Source organism: Schistocerca gregaria, chromosome 9 (genome assembly GCF_023897955.1).
Source record: "Schistocerca gregaria isolate iqSchGreg1 chromosome 9, iqSchGreg1.2, whole genome shotgun sequence".
NCBI lineage: Eukaryota > Metazoa > Arthropoda > Insecta > Orthoptera > Acrididae > Schistocerca > Schistocerca gregaria.
Window position 1 is genome coordinate 142,789,240 of NC_064928.1, and position 22,341 is coordinate 142,811,580.

At 39.8% G+C, this 22,341-nt stretch overlaps 1 protein-coding gene across 9 annotated transcripts in view; it reads right to left on the reverse strand.

The window, feature by feature from the left end:
- Nucleotides 1-1,226: 1,226 nt before the first annotated feature.
- LOC126292084 (protein sprint) overlaps nucleotides 1,227-22,341 on the reverse strand; it is a 438,713-nt gene continuing 417,598 nt past the window's right edge. For all 9 annotated transcript variants that reach the window (XM_049985895.1, XM_049985896.1, XM_049985900.1 and 6 more), the window contains 6 exons: nucleotides 20,610-20,899; nucleotides 18,807-19,130; nucleotides 15,355-15,444; nucleotides 8,931-9,086; nucleotides 6,518-6,716; nucleotides 1,227-3,939 (listed from right to left, as the gene is read on the reverse strand). In XM_049985895.1, the coding sequence (XP_049841852.1) occupies nucleotides 3,815-3,939; nucleotides 6,518-6,716; nucleotides 8,931-9,086; nucleotides 15,355-15,444; nucleotides 18,807-19,130; nucleotides 20,610-20,899 (1,184 nt within the window). In that variant the 3' untranslated portion in view covers nucleotides 1,227-3,814. The remainder of the gene's footprint in view (nucleotides 3,940-6,517; nucleotides 6,717-8,930; nucleotides 9,087-15,354; nucleotides 15,445-18,806; nucleotides 19,131-20,609; nucleotides 20,900-22,341) is intronic.

A 22,341-nucleotide genomic window follows, 5' to 3' on the forward strand; every position in this document is an offset into this window, starting at 1 on the left:
TTTCGTTGTCATATTGTGATTTTGCAGTGGGTCAGTTAATTTTATTTCTGGTTTTCAGAAAATATTCTGCGGCTGATTTTCTGTGCTATTTTCCGTAGTGATTTAAATTAGATTTTGCTGAATGTTGTTGGAGAGAATAGGAAGGTCATCTGCAAATGTTAGAAAGCTTAAATTTATATTGTGTTTCGATCTTCCAATTTTGATGTTCTTCGGGTTAACCTAGTACCATTATCTCATTATAAAAGATGTTTCACAATTCTTATTACGGGCTTCTATGGTTTGTAAGGTGTCTTAGTAGATAAAGTTTTGCTTTAAAAAAATCGTGTCTGGAAGTGTTCTGTGTCAATGTAAAATGAGTTTGAAGATCATATCATTGTCAGTTATCCTGCTTCACGTTACACACACAGCAGAGATAATGAGCCCAGACCTGTGTGCTCTACTGGAGCCCACAGCATGGACTGTGTGTCAATTACTTATTGTGGGATTCTCTTCTACGTGACAAAGCATGTACTCATCAATACTAAGACTGTAGTGTATCTGTGGAGTACCTCTCATTGTGAACGAAACAGTTTCTCTCAGCTGTTGTTCTAGTCGGAGAACAATTTTAAGTGATTTCATAATTACAACAGGGACTGACCACAGCATCTTCCTGCCAGTTTGTGCACATGCTGTGAAGTGGGAGACTTGAAAGTGACTAGATTTTCAAACTTATTTATACACTACATTTCTGGACACAGGTTCCTTATGAAGTCTTCATCTTCTAAGCCCCCTCTACAACCCCTATAAATTGTGAAATATGTTGAACATTCCAGTGCTCACTTAAACAATAGTATAGGAAGTAGTCCTTCCGTCCTGATCCTGTATTTATGGGGAATGGCTCTAAAAACTCTCCTCTGAACTCTATTTTCAATATTATGTTGGTTAACACAAGTTCTACTGATCTGATTAATTTTGAGTGGCGTTCGAAATTTCTTAAGATTTTCAATGTTTAAAGTTTATAGACACATTTACATGCCATTTTAAAATGCACATATCTTATACAATAAAAAAGAACTTTTGCATGATTCACACCAAGTCATCTTCATCAGGCAGCACTGGGATGATCAGCATCTCGTAGAGATGACAGTTACTTTTGAGGACACACTGTCTGATACAGAGAAAGCAATGGGTAGACATTTTGTTGGATTGCAGATTATACTGCAGGAATAAGGTAAATGAAAGACATATTCACAGTACAAAAGAGAAGTAAGCATGTATTAAAAGTAATATATATATATGTAACCCTAAGGACAAAGCTACATTTTCACATGGTTATGTACGAAAGAGATGTTGAGAAAATGTACATCTTGGAAGAGAAAATATACAAGTTTCTTACACATTGTGGATACAAAAAAACATTTTTTAATATGTTATTGAATGTTTTCTTTGTATCTCTTTTATAATGACTAGTATATTAGTAAAAAAATAAAGACAAACAGTACAATGCAATCTTAACAACAATATAAGACAGAGTTTATTCACCATTCTGTGTGTCATGTTGCAACTGCCTCCAAGAGGCTGCAGGCTATTACAAAGTGTCTTTGTGAATGCTTGGCATCAACAATTTCAGCACAATATTTTCGGAGACATTAATATACAGCTTGCTTGAATTTTGAACAACTGCCAATGTGATACACAAGTTATTGTTTATTTCTTTTAAGTAGAGATGACACAGTTTTTCTTTTCCTTCTTTTGAGATGTTGATATTACTGATCTATTGTTTACTGGTTCAACTGCACCCCAATTACATCAGGGAGACGGTTAGCACTACACGAATGGTGAACAATATTGTTTTTGTTTTATTTTTGACGGTAGTACAATAAGTGTATAAATACGTATATGAGACTTGGCAAGATTAATTACAAGTGTCTTTATGAGTCCCATGAGTCCACAGCACAGAAGTAATTGTGTTACAGAGACATAAAGTGAGTACATATTTGTTCAGTTTTATTATCTGAATTTGGTTGTTGCCTTATCTATAATCATCATCCAATATAAGATGATGAACAGAAGACTATTCTACTTATATGCTGAAAAGTACAACAGAACTGACTGACTAATGAAGCGCTTAGAATGGGAGGAGATGTGGTAATAAAAAATAAGGGTGCTGATAATTTGTGACCCACATACTAGAAAATACATCTTTTAACGAAGTTTTCAAAAATAAAACTTTATAAAAGATGTCTAGTACATACAAGGCAAGAGGAAAATTTCAATCACAGTCTCAAATTACACATCTTACATGAGCTATATACAGGTCATATGATGCAGTGTCAATAAAAATCATTTAAGTTCTTTTGTTAATACTGAACACGGGTCGCACAATATGCGACAGAGCACATTGTCATCAATTCACATAATTAGAATGTAGTTGAGTAACAATCCCAATCGCTGACATCTGAAGTATAAGTATGGCTGTATCCAACTAATCAGAAAACGAAAACAAACATAAATACTGTGCTCATGCTGAACAGTTAACAGAGGGGAAGTTCAGGGCACATATATGCTGGAGTAATTACGGCTTCTTGAACAAATATAATATATGCTATCAGATCACATTACAAAATTATTATCAGGTACTGAAATATTCAGTGTAAGACATTTCTGCATATGATTTATGAATATGCATCATTACACTACTTTAGACCGAATGGGTAGTTATTTATCAACAATTGAAACTGGAACAATTACAGAAAAACCTGTCAGCCTAGTTTTGCTTGATTCTGTCCAAATACCTGGAAGAAGCTAGTTGATTCAGTACGGTGTCATGCAACATTATTTAGTTAATTCTGTATGCCACTGTTAAAGCAGACATTTTCAGTTGATAGGTATTTGACATTCATTTCACCTCTGTGAGGCAAACCATGCATTTCACAATGAGTTTGCTGTAATATCAATAGCTGAGCACCAGAAAATCTCACCAATTTGGAAATTACCAACATTTTGTAACAAGGAAAACTCAAAAAGGATTCGACTACAGTAAATACCAAATTTTATGTTTGCCAAACACTCTTCTTTCTTCCCTCCTACTTTTCTCAGTAACTTTCATCACCTGAATAATTAATAGAAGGCGTACAATATAACAACAAACATTTTCAATTGAGAAGAAAATCCGATGAAATAAAGACTGCATATACAAAGCAAAAATAGCTCATGCCTTAAGTAGCAACTTTAATTCAGTGCCAAGAGAAACTACCACAATATATTCTCCCTCTAAAGTAAATAAATATCACAGTTAATACACTAACTTCGAGACTTGAAATTGGAGAAATTAGCAAAATTCCAGCTTTTCAAAAACTACGAAGTTTGCCGTAAATTATAAGTCACTGACAGCTTCAGAGTCCAGACATATGAAAACATGAGTTAGTCACATGCCTTATGCTGCTTTATATAGTGCTTCTTCAGACTTTTCTTTGTAATACATGAAACGATAAGAGCATTATCTCAAAATTTAAGACCACCAAACCCTAACTCATCACACAGCACATTTCTCACAGGGTACCCAACAGAAAAATCACAATTATTTGCGTTTTCTGTTTGAAACTCTCCACACTACCACTTGCATTGACACGTAGGTACTTCGTAAGTAAACATTCTGTCACACAAATATTTCCAACAACTTACACGTGTGGCCAGCAGCAAGTGTCTCAAGTCCTTCTATCTGCAGCTAACTTAATTATGCTATGTTCAGGGACTGACAGGCAGTGCTTAAATAAATACAGACAGTTACACCTCGCCTTCAGTCTTTCACATTATGCGGGGTCTGTGACACCTGTCACGATGTTCGAGGCCACGCAATCTTGGCGTCTATTCGTTTGTACGCGAACATACAGTGCTTCCCAGCACTAGTGACGTTGCCACGCACATCCTGAGGGCATTCACTGTCTGCCAGCAATGTCTCTGCAATGAAAAACATATTTTTAATTAGACAAGCACAAAACAAGGGACACTTACGAATACACGTATGTACATTTGACTCTTTGAAGAAATACAGCGACTAGACACTTTTTGACAGCTTTATTTACAACAGGACATGTTTTTAACTTTCACTCGACTTCATTTACACCTTCATCAACCCAATGGTTTTGTCGACTGCATTTTGTATGGTGCAGCTTCCCCGATCAAAATAACAATTTGTTTAGCGGTCTTGTTTCCTGAGTTGTATATTTAAGTTTAATTAATAGTTAGGTGGATCTACTTTTATTCTGTAACTTGTGTCTCCTTCTTTTCATTTCTATGCTTAGCAAATCCACTTCCAGTTTCACTGCATTTGCCATCTGGTTGGCTTACACCTCTGTCTATTTCTGAAGTCAGTTGTGTTGGCTTAATACATAATGTGTGAACTGTAACAAATCATGGTAGGTAACATTAGAGGCGGTCTTTCCTTCTTAATTAATGACGCAAAATGACTATATTACGAATTAACATGAATGGTGATTGTCTAACTACTGGATTAGTGACCAGCTAGCATTAACAGAAATGGTTCAAATGGTTCTGAGCACTATGGGACTTAACATCTGTGGTCATTGGTCCCCTAGAACTTAGAACTACTTAAACCTAACTAACCTAACGACATCACACACATCCATGCCCGAGGCAGGATTCAAACCTGCGACCGTAGCAGTCGCGCTGTTCCGGTCTGAAGCACCTAGAACCGCTCGGCCACGGGTGGCCGGCATTAACAGAAATGAGTATGGCTGATTCTACATATAAAAAGTAATATCACATATTTTACATACATATGCAACTAAAAGTTTAGAAGGAATAAAAAAATTGTAGATGACTTACATTATACAAGTTACTAAATTCTTACATAGGAAACAGGAACAAAAATTATGGTATTTATTATCATTAATTATGTTTTTCCTAGAGTGGTGTTGATGTGTGAATTGTTTGAGTAATTTTTCAGAAATTTCTTACAAACATTTTGTTGGATCATTTGGTATGTCATTTGGGGGCACATACTTAGGGAATAAACTTCTATTTCTTGGCATATGTTCATTCTCTTGCCTCTGTTGGTCAGGAGCAGTATTTATAGATTACACACTATGTCTGTCCCATCTTAAACAACATATAGAGCAAGATTGTATTTGCTAAGAATTTTTCATTCGAAAAGCATCCACAAGTCTGCAACTCATTACAGTAGACAGAACGATAGCTTAGTCATACAGGTGCGTGTAACAAATTCAAAAGTTGGTGGTATTAAGTCTACATAAACAACTGACTTCAGGAGTAGTTTCTGAATGTATAAGAAACCTGTAGCTTTCTGTACGATTTCCAATACAACTAAATGCACAAATGGGTCACAAACTAAATGCTGTGCTGCATGAGCAAAGCTAAAAAGTGTGTGTGTGTGGTGTGTGTGTGTGTGTGTGTGTGTGTGTGTGTGTGTGTGTGTGTGTGTGTGTGTGTGTGGGCGCGCGCGCACTCGCGCACACACACACAGGCAGGGAAAGACACTGTCAAGTTCCAAAATTACAGTAAGTGTTCCTAACTGTAAATCAAACATAAATGTACAACTCAAGAAACCTGGTAGCAAATGAATTGCTATTTTGCATAGCTCAGATGCAGCATTCAAAATACAGTTGCCAGAAAATGTTATACTGACGAATATATAAATGTGTTAAACCAGTTGAAGATGGGCAAAAACACGAAAGATGTCTTGAAATATATCTATATGAGAAGTGTCGGGTTGCTGTATTTCTTCATGTAATATAATCCTTGCCTGTAAAGCTTCACCATTATTATCGTGGATAAAATATTAATATGTACATACAGTTATGATGCCAATGTTAAACTATTGTACATAACAGATTATTTGTAATTTGAAGTTGTGCTACTGTAAAAGAGGATTATAGCTTGTTCATGTAAACTAATGAAAAAATGACTTGGACAGCAACCATTCAGGTACAAGCAGTTTATTCCAATATTTTTGGAGTGAAAGAAATAATCAAAACTTACGATATGAGTAAAATAATTAGTAGAGTGAAGTATCAAAACTCAACACTTTTGAAAAATATTTAATTTCTTCTCCAATTGCTCACAGAACTTATTGAATTCTTGTTGTCTTTCAATTTACAGAACTTGTGCACATTTTTAATATGGTGAAACTGTTCAGTTAAAGTTACTGCCAATTTATCTGTTTTCTCCCTGATTCCTACCCTTCCTTCAGTTAACTTTAAAGTGAACTGATGAGAAAATAACTGTTTCAACTAATGGACATAATTATAATTTCTTGGTAAACAACACAACTTGGTGCTCTGCAAACTTCATCCATAAGTCAAGGTAGTTCATTGTGTTTTGGTAAGATAAATATACCACACCACATGTATCACTCCTGTCGTACCACTTGAAAAAACAAAAGTAGTGGCTATTAAACAAAAATTTTACTCTGTTCTACCAAATTTAAAAATTAATTTACGAGTTTCTGAAATATTTGGGAGAAAAAACAAAATTTTTGTTTTCAGTCTACACTTACCTTCACCATCCACCAACTTGAAGAGGCCGTAATCCTGCGGATTTGTGATGCGCACTTTGTGTGCGATGATCTTGCAGACTTCCCTGGTCGTCATGTGGGGTCGCACGGGCAGTGTCTTGGTGATTATGGATCCGTGCACTTCGTCAGGAACCACCACCTTCAGCACTGACTGCAGTTCCACCTCTGGAGCTATGCCGCTCTGTAAATGGTAGCACGTGATGTAACACAAAGCTGTTCTATGTAATTCTCATCTATTTGTGAACTGTCTTTGAATTGTCAAACATTCGTGCCAACTCCAATAAGGAAGGACGCCATGTACATTTTAACAGTACTATGTGTTCTGCACAAATGATTCAAGGGCAAGATGTCGGATGTTGTCATGAAATTCTGACAATATTTCATCGGCACAACTGACCGACATCTTCAGGATTGACGAACACACTGCTGAACTGCGAGCAAAGCTCCCTGCTCTCCCGTCCCTTCCCTGAGAATATATAATTTTGACAGCAGTTGTGATATTGATTCAGACAAATGAAATGTTACATTCAGATTCATTTGTTCTATGCAACATGATGTATACGTTTATGGGCAATATGTGGGTTGTGCAGCAGAAATGAAAGATCTTTCTATATTATTCAACAACATCTAGAGAAGTAGTACCAAGTTGTTTTTTTTACCCCCAGCAATTATAAAGCAGTTGGTGAAGAAGTCCGTCACAGTCTTTCCAGAGGGACACAAACAAAAAATAAAAATAGGTAATAAAGCATATCAACAGAATAAGATGTTTAACAAAGTAAAACACTTAAGAGTGGGAAGAAGGCTAGGCAGGAAAAGGAAGGATGGGTCACACAGACCGCCAATGAGAGTGACAAATCTCTCTGCCTACACTCATCCTCACTGCCAAGTTGCTCCATTTCACACTGGGGTCTGATTGACCTGCCACCTCGTTTTAACCATCCCTCCCTGAGGAAGGAACTAAGAGTTCCAAAAACTTTGATAGTGAGTGCAATTTTATATGAGTCAACACCTACATCAATGAATATACTCCACAGCCACCTTACAATGTGTGGTTTGTACCAGTGTAGCACCCCCCCCCCCTCCCCCCCCCCCCCCCCATTTCGTGTTAAGAGTTGAAACGGTTTGTGAGAAGAATGATTCTTGGTAAGCCTCTGTGTGAGTTCAAATTGCTCTCTAATTTTATGTTCATGGTCTTTTATTGACATGTAAAGAGGAAGCAAAATATTGGTTGACTATTATAATAAAGCACACTAGTGGATGTGTGACAGTAAACCGCATCATGATGCACAACGGCTCTCTTGCAATGTCTGCTACTCCAGTTCACTGAGCACCATCACGAAGTTTTTGCACTTGCTGAAAGAACCCCTGAGAACTGTGCTGCTCTTCTTTAGACCTCATCTATTTCCTCTATCAATCCTAAGTGGTTCAGATGTAAGATTGATGATCAACATTCAAGTTGAACGAGTGTTTTGTAAGCTAACTCCAGTGTTGATGCACTAAACTTTCTGAGTATTCTCGCAATGACTCACAGTCTAGTATCTGCCCTACCAGCAGTTAGTTTTATGCACACTCCTAGAAATTGTAAGGGAGTCACTGCTTCCAGTGGTTGCTTTGCAATCACAAAAGCATACTAATGGGTCTTTGTGCACTTTGTTACATTTGTTTACATTAAGGGTCAACTGACAATCCAATCAGATAGCTAGTACAAAAATTCTGTGCGCTCTTATTCTGTTCATTTGACGGCAATGCAGAACTGTATCGAATGACTTCTGGAAGTTGAGGAATAGAGCATCGAACCGGGTGCCGGTAATAACTGCTTTCTGGATTTCTTGGATAAACAGTGGTGAGCAGCGTTTCAACAGAATCATCGTTTTCAGAATCTGTGTCAATTCCCACAGCGGATATTTTCAGTCTCCGAGAAATGTCGTAAGGTGAGAGTGTAAAACAGGATCATAAATTCTCCAATGGATTGATTTCACAGATATAGGCCAGAAGTTTTGTTCATATGTTGAACGACCCTTCTGGAATATGGGAATGAGCTGCATAATTATAAGGACTCAGTGACCTACAGTACACGAATGCCAGAAGAGGATAAAGTTCTTTTGAACATTCTATTTATAAATGTACTAATATCCCATTAGATCCAGTGGCCTTTCTTCCATCAAACGATTTCAGTCATTTTTCTATCCCATGCTCACTTACTTTTATATCAGTAATTTTGATGTTCATGTGAAAATTTAAAGGAGCAACTGCAGTACGATTTTCCTTTGGCAAATAGTTTTGGAAAAAGGTCTTTAGTGTTTTGGTCTCTGCAGTACTACGCATTTCAGTTCCTAAAGGTATTCATTAGACGTCAGTCATTTTGTACATCAGATGCATGTATCTGAATGTTTACCTGAGGGCAACCGGCAGCAGACGGTGGGGAGCGACGGAAGCTCTTGAGCACGTGAACAGCCGAGCTGAGCGCCGTCAGGTAGTAGCCCGCTTCCCCGGACAGCAGCGACGGCTGCAGCAGGCCCCACATCAGGTCCGCCTCGATCTCAGCCGCCACCTGGTGACATCGGCGGCAAGGACACAGTGTTACCACTGGTGTTGTGAGGTCTACCCTCAGAAAAAGGTGTAGCAAAAGTGGGAAGAAGCAGTGTGTGTGTGTGTGTGTGTGTGTGTGTGTGTGTGTGTGTGTGTGTGTGTGTGTGTGTGTGTGAGAGAGAGAGAGAGAGAGAGAGAGAGAGAGAGAGAGAGAGAGAGGAGAGAGAGAGAGAGAGAGAGAGAGAGAGAGAGAGAGAGGAGGAGGCGGGAAGGGGAGGCGGGAGGGGGAGGCGGGAGGGGGGGAGGGGGAGGCGGGAAGGGGAGGCGGGAGGCGGGAAGGGGAGGCGGGAGGCGGGAGGTGGGAGGGGGGACGGGGGGATGATTAGTTACCTTTCTTGGTTGTGTATTTATTGATTTATAGTGATCACAAAGTTGTAGGGGTTGTGCTAAAATATTCCCCTCCTCTCTTTTCCATTTGGTGAACTAGGGACCACAGAGGTGTAATATGCCACTCACAGAATGCAGTGGTCCACGTCCTGACATCCATCGACTGTTGAAAGATGTTTGACAGTTAAGGCAGTTAATAAGTAGGAAGCACCCCACTTTCGAGAGCTTTTTAATGGTTTGTGCAGACTGGAACTAAACCAATCCCATGCTATCAGCAATGAGGGCCACGGAGTGGCCAGTGCGGTCGTTTGCTCCACGAGGCTGCAAGGGAAAGGCACGGAGCAGATGTGGCCTCCGTGACACCAAAGAAACATTCACGGCATTGGAGTTCTGTTTTTACTGTGCTATTGTTCTAAGTCTTCTCTGAGACAGCTGGAATGTAATGTACGTGTAGTTGATTCATAAACAGAAGTTAAGAGTTGTACATTATAAGAAATACATTGAGACGAACTTCTCCAAGTATGTTATTCTACTGGAACACGAGGACTCTCGGCATCTTTGCCACAACCGATTGAAGACCACAGGGAAGAAGCTGTGTCATGGTTCGAGAGTACTTGATAGGAGGACCCACGCAGCATTGGCAGGACCCCTGCGACATGGTGTACTTTACAGAGAGCACGAGAAAAAGAAAAGTGAGAAACCTATTAAGATAAGGAAATTATGCACCGACTGCTGGACTGTTTTGACAGAGTATTCCTAAATCCCCATTATGAAAATGAAACCAAGGAAACATTATACCACACTGTAATGGCCTCAGTATATCAGCCATACACGTGCTTTTTTATTTCCCATTTAAAGTAATAATGCTCGGTAAATTCCATATAAATATTTGCCGAATGATAGAATTAGTGTGGACAAGTGGAGGATATTCACGGCATTACTTGTTTTAGAAACTTATTTGATGTCTAGTAATGGGGTGCCACACAGTAGTTCAGCCCAGCAGCGGATGAAGCACACGATCGGAGAAAGTTGACCAGTGACGGGTAGCAACACGACAGTGACTCAGCTGGCACAAAACTTGCAGAAACAGTTGACGAGAATAACGAAAACACAAATTACATTGTAATGCATCACATCTCGGCTTGTATTCTTTTATGCTAGGTCAGATTAAATAATATCGATATGGAACTTAACACTGTTAGATTTACATGAAGCTTAGGCAGTTTTTCTACATGGGGCACAGTGATTGCAAATTTGTGGTTTCAGAATACAATAAATATATTTTTCTTTAGCAATACCCATTTACTTTACACAAGGAGAGTATACGAGTGACTTGATGGCGATTTAGTTTCGAATTTATCGCATTACAGTTAAATTGTGTTGCAGGGAGAGATAATTATTGTTTGATTGTGCTGCTTAATCTGAAATTGTTATTTGCCTGGAACGGTAGAACTTTTGCTACTTTACAAATTACAAGTGCGTAAGCATTCAGATGCTAAATTTACAACCTCAGTAATACTTTACGTAATTATCCATTGCGCATAACTGGGGATTGTTATGTTAGTCCCCTTTCTGATGGACGATTCATCAAAGCCAGAACTATATCATCATTGAACCTTTAGGACTCAGGAACAGGAGGTTGGGACAGTTATTAGTCAAACTCAACCTTTCTGGGCCATTAAATATGAGAACTGCCACAACGTGGCAATTTTTCATTCACTGTATCTCTTTTTTTTTTGTTTCTTCATGTTACTTCATACCTGTTCTCTAACTGATTCTGACTTTGAATCCCACTTAATGTTGTTAACTACTACCACCACCACCACCACCACCACCACCACCACGACTACTATAGTGGCATGCACAGAAGAAAATGGTGGTGATGTGATTCACAGTAGCAAGCATCAGTGTACCATGTCATGCTTCAGCCAACAACATCATTTCTGTGGTGTGTCTGTCTGTAGTGTGCACTTCAGTGACCAAACAGAACATTTAGCATTGATTATAGTTTTAGTTCAGATACCGTGAAGCTACTTTGATACTATACTGGTCATTGCAAGCAGTAGAAGACAATATGTGACAAGTATAACATTAACAAGTGACAGCAGTAGTTTTATGAGCACAAAAATTTACCTAGAGAAACTCAGAAGCAGAAACAGTGTGTAGTGCCCCCAGAATTTTACGAAAGTCTGGAGTCACTTGTGTTCCAGCTGCTTTGAACACACTTTATTTTGTAGTGTGTTGTAGCATAAACAGATACACACTGCCACAGAACGTTATTTGTGCAGGCTAACCCAGAAAGAAGAGCAAAACCGGGCCAACAAGTGACGCACTTGGCTGCAGCAAAGAGAAAAGAAAAACTTCTGCCCCAGAATTCTGTGGCCGAGTTTCATACACGAAAAACATTGGTGATTGTTGTGTGTTGTGGAGAGACAACGGAAGAAAAAAAATTATTATTATTATTATTATTATTATTATTATTATTATTATTATTATTATTATTATTATTAATAGTGACTTGGTCTGCAGCAGACGGACATGTATATTAGTATTGTATCGTTGAGAAAAAATGTTATTTAATTTGGTTTAATTCAGTCGTGTGCGAATGCCCTAAGAAGTGTGGGCTTACTGTTTAATGTGGCAGTGAAATGGTGTATTGAATTTTGAATATAGAATATGTTAACAGCAACTGAATTTTCAGAGTGTCTTTATTTGGACTAAATAATAGGATTTTGGAATAGTAGATGAATTTTCACCTTCTTCAAAATATAGAATCGTCGGAGAAGAGTTTGATGCAAGCAGAAGACGCCGGAGCTGCAGTGAAACTGAGCCTGTATCTGGCATTCAAGTAAGTTCACATTGATAGTCCAAGGAACACGGCTCTAAGTTTTAGAGAAGATACAACGGAGCACCGCATAACGTGGCAACCGGTCAAGAAAGGACCTGTGAAGAAGGTGGAAGATAAACAAAATCAAGTTGGAAAGATTGACGAGTGTTGCCATAGCAACGAGTAACAGCAAACAAGGTTCGATGATATTTATCGAAAATTGTCCTGTTGGTTAATGGTGATAGAAGCAAGATACAACGGAGCACCGCATAACGTGGCGACCGGTAAAGAAAGGACCTGTGAAGAAGGCGGAAGATAAACAAAATCAAGTTGGAAAGATTGACGAGTGTTGCCATAGCAACGAGTAACAGCAAACAAGGTTCGATGATATTTATCGAAAATTGTCCTGTTGGTTAATGGTGATAGAAGCAAGGAAATCGAGTAAAACGAATGCCACAGTCAATCCATTAATTCACAAATGCCGACGCCACCGTCTGCAACGCCGATGCCGACGGTAGCAGATCGTCAAGTCACACCGGGTGAGCCAACTTTGACTTTTGTTCAATTATGCAGTTTAAGACTTGTGAGTAGGTGGTACTGTGAATGTTGACTCGACTTAAGGATAAGAAGAATAAGATGGAAGGGGTAATCAACAATCAGAAGGGCATGTTGGGGCTATGGCGATAGGAAACCCAGGACCTGATTTGGGTGAATTAATGAAGTTTATCAAAACTCAGTTTGAGTCACGGAGCACAAGACAAGATGAACTGAAGGCAGAATTAAATTCTAAACTAGATTTACAGTACTCAGAATTAAAGTCTAAATTAGATTTACAGAACACTCAAATGCAACACCTCAAGTTAGACTTGAAAAAAGAATTGTCTGACCCTGTAAGTGAAAGAGTAAATATTTTGGTTAAATGCTTAGAGGAGAGACAGGAGAAAAATTAACAGGAAATAGCCCAGAAATTAGAGTATGGTGTCGACTGTAAATGTAGTAGCCTAGAAACCAGAGTCAACGAAAATTTTGATTCCTTGAAAGATGTCTGCAAGGTCACATTTGATGTGGTTAAACAAGAATTAAGTAAAATTAAAACAAATGTACATAAACAAGATAAATTGCTCCCATTAGTTCAGGTGCAAATTTTAGGAGTTAGCTCAGATTTAGAAACTGTAGAACAAAATGTCAAAGAAAAGTTAACTACAACTGAGTTGATCAACCTAACCGGTATAGAGGAACAGGTGGATGAGCTAATAGAATGAAAAGTGAAAGAAAAATTAAGCGTTGACATTCCTTCGCCTATAACGACCTCCGAATTAGATCATACTAAAAAAAGACTTAGATAACCTAAGAAGGGAATTCAAAATTATTCAGGAGAAACTTGAAAAGAGTATAGTGTCTCAAAATCTTGTTCTAAATAAAGAAATAATTAACAATTTGCAATGGGGATCGAATTTAGGCTTTTCTGACAGTTCCCTAGGTTTAAACCAGATGATGAGGTACACCTCACCCATTTCCTAAAATGATTTAATCAGGCCATGCCTAAAAGTTGGGAAGAGGCTAAGAAAATAGAATTTGTGATAGGTTATTTGGAGGATGAAGCTTCACAATGGGGCACAGTAAACATAGAGAACTTCATGTCCTGGGAAGACTTTCAAAGAAAATTTAAGGAAAAATATTGGTCTTCCAGTGCACAAGAGACGTTAATTTCAGATTTATGGGACCCGAAATACTACAGCAATGCCTGGGGTTCGATGCGTAAGTATTTCGACTGGCACTTGACGAGGGTCAAGTATTTAGACAAAACAATAGAGGAGAAAACCCCCAGGGATGTTGACATTTTGTGTTAACGGGCGGAGTGACATCTGCCGGTTCCCGAGTTGGATTTGGTGTTGCTTCTACTTTAGTTTTCCTGCACCGGATTCCCTTCACTTCTTCAACTATTCTGTTATCTATTCTCATACTATGAATCTATAACCGGTCATTTTCACGACTGTACTGACTACTGGGTTCAGGGTTATCTCATTTTCAAGTTCTGAAACGGTAAAACCCGTAGATGTAATCTACGAAGGCTAGGTCCCACACAGACTTGACATAAATTTGCCAACTTTGAAACTGCATTTGTATCTGGAGATATTCCACTCTCATATGAGAGTTCCGCAAGGGTAAAACCCGGGGAGTGTGTTCCCGAGAGTGTTATCTGGTAGTCTCTGTACGTTATAAACGCCAGTGTTGAGGGAAACGGCATAATTCAGTGTTAGATGATGTTTAAATTTTTATAAAATGTTTTGTACCTTTTGTAAAGTATGATGTGAAGGGGGAGGGTTTGTACTCAATTTTGTATAAGGGGTGGGTAGTGTAGGCATGCAAGCTGTGCACTGACTACAGACGAAAGACCATACGTTACATCTGCCACAGCTTCAGAAGCAAGCACATTACTTATAGCTAGGGACCGGATAATGTAGCATCAATTTTTGCCAAAATTCACATTTTTTTTTTGAAATATTTGTATCTGTTTTTGTCAAAATTCACATATATTTTATTTGTTTGTAAATGATTAGATGCACAAATTTAAAAGGTTGTCACATTACATGAGTGAAGACAAACAAATGATTAATTCTTTGAAACTCACTGTTAAAAAAGTTCTCATTGGGAGGTTTTTGACTGGAATGTTTGCTTCTGTAAAAACTTCCAACACCTTTTTCCTCCGAAATGGCCTTTGTTTTCTTCATTTGGCAGTATTTAAGCTTTCAAAAATGACTGTTCTGTTGAAAAGCAGCAGTATTTTCCCACCAGTTAAGTGAATGCGTCACCGACATAAGGTGGTCATTATGTGTCTTTTCCTGCCCAATTTGAAGATTAAAAAATCTGAAGACTACTAATTTTGAGCTGTCATGGGCATTCATGGTCCTGCCACCCGTCCTTGACAATGCTACAGATGGAACTGATGCATCGCTTAGTGTAAAAGTAGAAACAGACATAGGACAACTCGATTTTAATGTTAGGGGAGCCCTCGCAGAAGCGGTGTGTCAGCGCAACTACATAACAGAATTTTGATCATAATAATGCAGCTCACCATTCCTGCCTGCACCAGCACCCAGACGAGCAGCGGAAGGAAATCATCTGCAGTGAGCATAACTGAACGACCGGCATTTGCTGCTTTCACCTGCAACATAAGAAAAGAACACATGAAATCTTATTATTAAGCTCAGCCATTCTATTATGATCTGGGCAATGTAACTATACTGTGGACCTGTTACATTTCTAAAATGTGCTGGCAGGTTCAAAAGGATTGGGACTCAAACTCTGACCTCTGCCATTTTTGGGCAGAATTTTTACGGACAGAGCTATCCAGATCAGAAAACTACAAATAGACTGTATCAATCCTTTTGCCAAGTCTTTTCTCCAGGGGTCAAAGTCAAACAAAGTATGTGGAGGAACTCTGTCATATTATATAAATAGGGAAGGAGGGGTCTGGTCTGTATAACAGTTACCGTCAAGCAGTGACTCGTGCAAAAGTAGCTCACAAGTTGTCCACAAAGCCCGAGGGTCCAGATTCAAATCACAGTCCGCCACAGTTTTAATGTGTCCGAAGTTATCACTGACTACAGACTGTCAGATACTCAGTCCATTCTCACAAATGTTTTCCTTTTCTGTTTCATATTATAAACCGTCTGATGCACGACACTTCCACACATTACATTTTGTCTATAGAGAGCACAAAGTTTGCAATGAACAATAGTTATTGTGCGTTTTTTGTCAGCAAAAATAAAATTATCTTATGAACTATGCTTGTGGCAGGATATTTAACTGCAACCCTTATTCTGAATGAAAACTATAGACAAACCGACAGTAGCACAACCTTATTTCTAGCACAATTGGATGCATTCTTAACTACAGAAGTCTAACGACTGGGTCATTAGTGTTGGGAAAGAATGAGAAATGAAGCTGGCATCTGGATGACTGGACCAACCTTGCTGTTCCTGTTGTTGTTGAGGTCTTCAGCCTGAAGATTCATTTCATGCATCTCTCCACATAGTCTATCCTATGCAGGCCTCTTCATCTCCGAGTAACTACTGCAACCTGCTTGCTGTATTCATCCCTCGGCCTCCCCGTACAATTTTTATCCCCCACACTTTCCTCCATTGCCAAATGGACAATTATTTTCATGTCACAAGATCTGTCCTATCAAAAAATCTGTTCTTTTAGTCCTGTTGTTCCACACGTTTCTTTTTTTTTATTTTTCCCCCCAAATTCAATTCAGCACTTCCTCATTACTTAATCGATCTTCCCATTTTATCTACAGCATTCTATGCAGCACCAACTTTTTAAAAAATCTATTCTCTTCTGGTCTGAACTATTTACTTTCCACATTTCTCTTCCGTACCAGGCTACACTCCTGAGAAACACTGTTTTTCTGGACCGACATGTTGGAAATGAGGGTCACACTCTTCCAAGTCTTTTGCTGGCTTTAAAAGAATTACAATGTCATCACCAAATCTTAAGTTTTAATATGAAGGGCAGTCAAATAAAAACTGAACACTCACCACAACAAGACCACAGAATGTTTCCATTCAAAAGTAATCACCAAACCCATTAAAGGCATTTATTCTGATGGGAGACGAGATGATCAATTACTGTTTCGTAAAACGTGGCCGGCCACCGACGGTTCCTTAACCACACCCGCACTTGCTGTTCTTTACCCGACTGAGACCAATGTCTATGCACGTCTTTCTTCACGTTGCTGAAGATGTGAAAATCACATGGTGAAAGATCCAATGTTGCAGTGTTTTTCAACCAAATTGCTGAAGCGTAGCCTTCAACTGATTGGCAATGTGGGGGCAGGCATAACCGTGCCACATGATGATTCTGTCTGATAGCATTCCTGAGCATTTTGACTTTAGGGCGTATCACCATTTCAGTAAACTGTATTCATAGCACTTTGCAGTGATTTTAATTCCGGCTCGAGGAACTTGAGAAGCAGAGGAAGCGTCCTGTTGCATAACAACACTCATCCCCAATTGGGCTCGGATATAGGGTAGAAGGGTGTGGGGGTGGCAAACTGGGGTATAAGTACCAGGTGACAGTGGGGCTGCCAAATTCGTATTCTTGAAGGGAAAAGTCTCATTGCACAAAGCGCCTAGCATCCGGTGCACGTTAGTTTAGCGATTATTCACGTGATTCTGAAATGCATCCCTGTCGGTTCTTCAACACATTTTAAGTTCATTTCTGAACGAATCTTAAGCTGATTTTTGAATGCATGCCTGGTGTGATGTCTCTACCAGGGCATCAAAAATAAATAACTTTTCTAGAGACAAATGGGGCAGAGCTATACAAGCTGAGAAGAATAAACCCAAACACGTGAATGCCAATCGCTGTTTGTTTATGTGATCGACTGGGTGTGCAAATGATCAGCACTGTTATAATTATTAGTGAAATCTGTAGATTCAAACTACCAGAGGGAGGGGAGGGAGGGGGAGGGGGAGGGGGAGGGGGCGGGGCGGTGTCGGGCGCCGATATCACATTTTTGCCCCTGCTTATAAATATTGTACATCTAGGATGCCACCATGCTGTCTATCAGATGAAGGGTACGCTTCAGCAACTCGGTCGGGAAACAGTGCAAAATCCTCCGTACAGCCCACATCTTTCACCGTGTGATTTTCACATCTCTAGCAACCTGAAGAAAGATGTGCACAAACACTATTTCAGATGGAAGGCGAAATGCACGAGTAGGTGTGGTTGTGGATCCGTCAGCAGCCAACTGTGTTCTATAAAATAGGAACTGATCACCTCATCTCTCTGTGAGATATATGCCTCTTAATGCATGTGTGGATTACTTTTGAATGAAACCATTCTGATTTGCTGTTACAGTAGCTGTTCAGTTTTCATTTTACTTCCCCTTATATTTCTCTTGAAACTTTGGTTCTTGCTCCAAATTTCTCCTTGGTTTCCTTTACTGCTCACTCACTGTAGAGTCTGAATAACATCGGGGATAGGCTACAATCCTGCCTCACCCCCTTCACAATTACTACTTCCCTTTTGTGTCATTCAATTCCTGTAATTCCTGTCAGTTTTGTTTAGAAGTTGTAGAGAACCTTTCACTGCCTATTTTTATCCCTTCTACCTTCAGAGTTTCAAGGAGTGTATTCCATTCAACAGTGCGAGAAGCTTTCTCTAAACCTACAAATGTAGGTTTGCATTACTTAACGCATATTCGAAGAGAAGTTGTAGGGGCAGTACTTTCTCGCGTGATCCTACATTTTTCTGCATGCCAGACTTTTAACAATTTTTCCATTTTTCTGTAAATAATTTGTGTTAGTATTTTGCAACCGTGGCTTATCGCTCACTCTTTTCCAAAGAAAAATTTTAATTCCAAGAACTCAGACAGTGACTCCCCTTCACCCTTTGTCAGTACTCATATTTCACTTTATGTTGATGAGTACACGCAATTTTATAGTTTTCTTAAGTGAATTTTCCTTTTCATACAGTATACTGAGGAGTACAGACAATCAGAAACGAACAGTTTACCGAGGTAAATATGGAAGCGACAGCATCCAGCAGTGCCGCCAGCTTGTCGAGAGGCAGGTCCCTCGACTGCAGGCGAGAGAGGTGGGCAGTCACGGTGGCCAGACCTGCAGCTGTGGGCGGTCGCACCCCGGCACGAACTCCCAGCTCACGCAGGGAACACGAGCGCGCAGACATTATGGCCGATGCCAGCCTCCGAACCTCCCCGCGCCGCCCGTAGTCGTCGACGAACAGCCGGTAGACGTGGTCGCGCAGTGGCCGTACCACCAGCCTCTGCATCACACCCTCCAGGATTGCGTCCAGGTTCAGGAACTCGTTAGCACGGAGCTGGAGGGAAAAATTCATAGGTCAGTCAGACGACAAACAAAAAATGTTTTTTTTTTGGTTCTTTGACGGAAGTATGTGTAGTTTATTGAACACTCAGGCTGGTACTATTCAGTATTAAAAGAGGGATTACGCAAATTTAGTTCAGATGTAGATGTTGTAAGATGATGATTTCTGCAGATCAAACACTGGTTTGATGCATATCTCCAATCTGCTCTATTCTGTGCAAACCACCACACCTCTGCATAACTACTGCAATCTACAGCCTTTTGAACCCAATTACTGTAGTCAGGCCTTGGTCTCCCTCTACAAATTTTTACTGTCTCCCTTCTTTCCAGCATCAAGTTGATTCCTTTTCCACCATTGTCATAATCCCCGTGAATAGCTGCAACTAGTATAAAACCTTACGTGCCTGTAAATACTAACTGTCTCAAGAAAATACTTGTGACTCAAAAGCTAGCTAATGGAAAAATAAAGACATCTTTGAAAATCACTGTAAAGCAATTGGTAGCAGTATCAATACATAGCACCCACTAGCGTGACCACAGTAGCACTATTTTATGTCCACTATTGTAACCACATTAACAGTATTTTACATCATTACGATTCTTGGAGGTTTCCCAGTGTACCGAGTGTTCCCCAACATTTCAGGACTACAGCCACATATTGTCAGCATCTTGCCACAATATTTTAGCTAACAACCATTCAGCCATTTCAGTTTCACATGGAAGATTACTTGTACATATTGCTACATTTACATCAAAAATTGGCCAGTAGCAATTGCAGAACTGCCCTCTGTTGAATTTAGTTTCCACTGTCAATCATCACTCCAGCCGATGCCGAAAAGAGCACTTGTAAGGGTGATAAAAGTGAACACCCTCTGTGAAATTGCAGGCTCGCAGAGTAAAAATTCAGGGGTCAGGGGTCAAAACAATAAAATTAATTGTTACTAGATGTGGCTTTAGGCAAAAAATATAGTAAAGAAATCACCAGTCCCATGCCTCATACGGTTGAAACGGAGTCCCAGGCGGACCCCTTCATGAGTGAGATTTTTGTGGCAGAATAATCTACAGGACGTCCCACGGTCATACAGCTCAGCTATGGGTTATTTATCGGGTCACCAAAGGCACGAATGTGGTAACATACTCCACACACGTTTCACGAACTGTGGGTCTGTGGTGTGACCACTGTAGTCTACAGACACAGGAAGGTCATGCAGCAATAAGTTATGCGCATGCATCATCACACATATTTTTGATATAAATGTAGCAATGTGCATCACCATTCACCAGTGTAAAACTCACCTGAGACAGCTGCCTCGTTGTCAGGTGGACTATCGTTTCAAGACCTCAACATCATCCGCTTCAATCTCACACAATTATTTTACACCACCGGTACGAAAAAGGACAGAGTTTTCCGAGAGTCTTACAAAGTTCAATGCAGACAAGCTAACAAGGAGCAGTACAGTGCCAAATCACTCACCTTGACCCTCTCTTTCTCGACTTCCTTCTCAAATTCCCGCTCCCCGTGCTTCACCAGGTAGTTCTTCATGCCGGACATGAACTGCCGCATGTTGCGCATCACGACCTGCGGACTGGTCTCGCGAGACTCCCGTGTGCAGGCGATGAAGTTGTCGACGTTCTGGGCGAACGTGGTGGAGCGGTCGGCGGCTAGGTGCAGGGCGTAGGCCCGGATCGCTGCGCCCCCACCGCTGCCGCAGCCCCCCTCGGAAAGAGCGCGTGCGCTCCGCAGCGTGTGCAGCCGCGGGGGAGCTGGAACACGAGAGGCAGGCGTAACTGACACTGACTTAACAGCAAATTGAAAAGTAGCCAGGTGGGACAGCTGTGCTTGCACTATAGAGTCTGGAATATAATAGCGAACTCACAATGAATCCGCTATCTGACACTGTTTATGGAAGACTCTCTCACAACTAGTACTATAAGTTACTGATGATTGTTGTCATTTCTTAGGTTGTTGTGTGTCAATACAGCATATCTTTCATTCAAATGCAGTACAGTGAGTACTGTTAGGCTCCAGTAAAATGCTTTACTCGAACCAGGAGAAGAGAGCTATAGTTGAGACCTATATCTACTCTCTCTCTCTCTCTCTCTCTCTCTCTCTCTCTCTCTCTCTCTCTCTCTCGTTCAAAGAAACACTTCAAGTGTTCGAGGAAAAACTTCTGAACATCAATATCCCAGAAGAGAGTAGAATACAAAATTTAGTTGAAAAAGGAATACAACAGGTGCTGTTTTGAAGTAAAATTTCTCTTAGGAACCCGATGGCCATCACTGATATTGAAACGGGTACTACAGCGAGTCAAAAAAAAAAATCAGTAAGCAAGTTATCTCAACGATCCCGTATTCAATACACACATTTTCATTAAAAATCTTGATGAATTAAAATTGAAACTATACAAAATTTCAACAGTGCAACAATTGAAGGGGACAAGCAAACTGGAATGAATTGATTCCTGCAACTGGCTTCATGACAACATTTTTGGTGGGCAGACAGACCTGATGTCACATTTCACATCAGACGAGGCACCGTTTCATCTGTCCGGCCATGTTAACTCACAAAACAAGAAGCATTGGATGGCAAGAAACCCTCACCAAATTTCTGAGCATCTACTTTGTGATGAGAAAACTGCATTAACTGTATTGTAGGACAATTTCTTTTTACTTCATTATCAATACACAAGTTAAACGCATCACTTTAAAAGAATTCTCTGCATAATTAACTGACAATGAAAACGCATACAGCTTCTTCTAACAAGTCAGAGCGATGCTTCAGACAGCAAATGCTTCACACTGAATCATGTTAATGCAGCTTTCACAAATGAATGAGTTGTCGGCAGTGTTCTGTGGTGTCCATGTTCCCCAGAGTCGTCTGTCTGTTACTTTTTCTTCGGGACTACTTGATGAGAGTTTATGCATTTAGTCTCCACAATACTGATGAATTGAATGTGGAACATTCAACGAGAAATCAATGCAATTGGGGAACAACAACATTTTGCATTAGGCAACTCTCATCACTGCACTGTTGTCCAGGATGACCATCCTCAACATCTTTTGTAACAATAATGTTGATACGTGCAACATTTAAATTATATACCGTTCATCAAATTTCATTTCAATATATGTACACCACATGCATATATGAAATCTCCAAATCCCTCTTTAAGCTATAATTTCAAAACTTCATCATTCAGTGTATA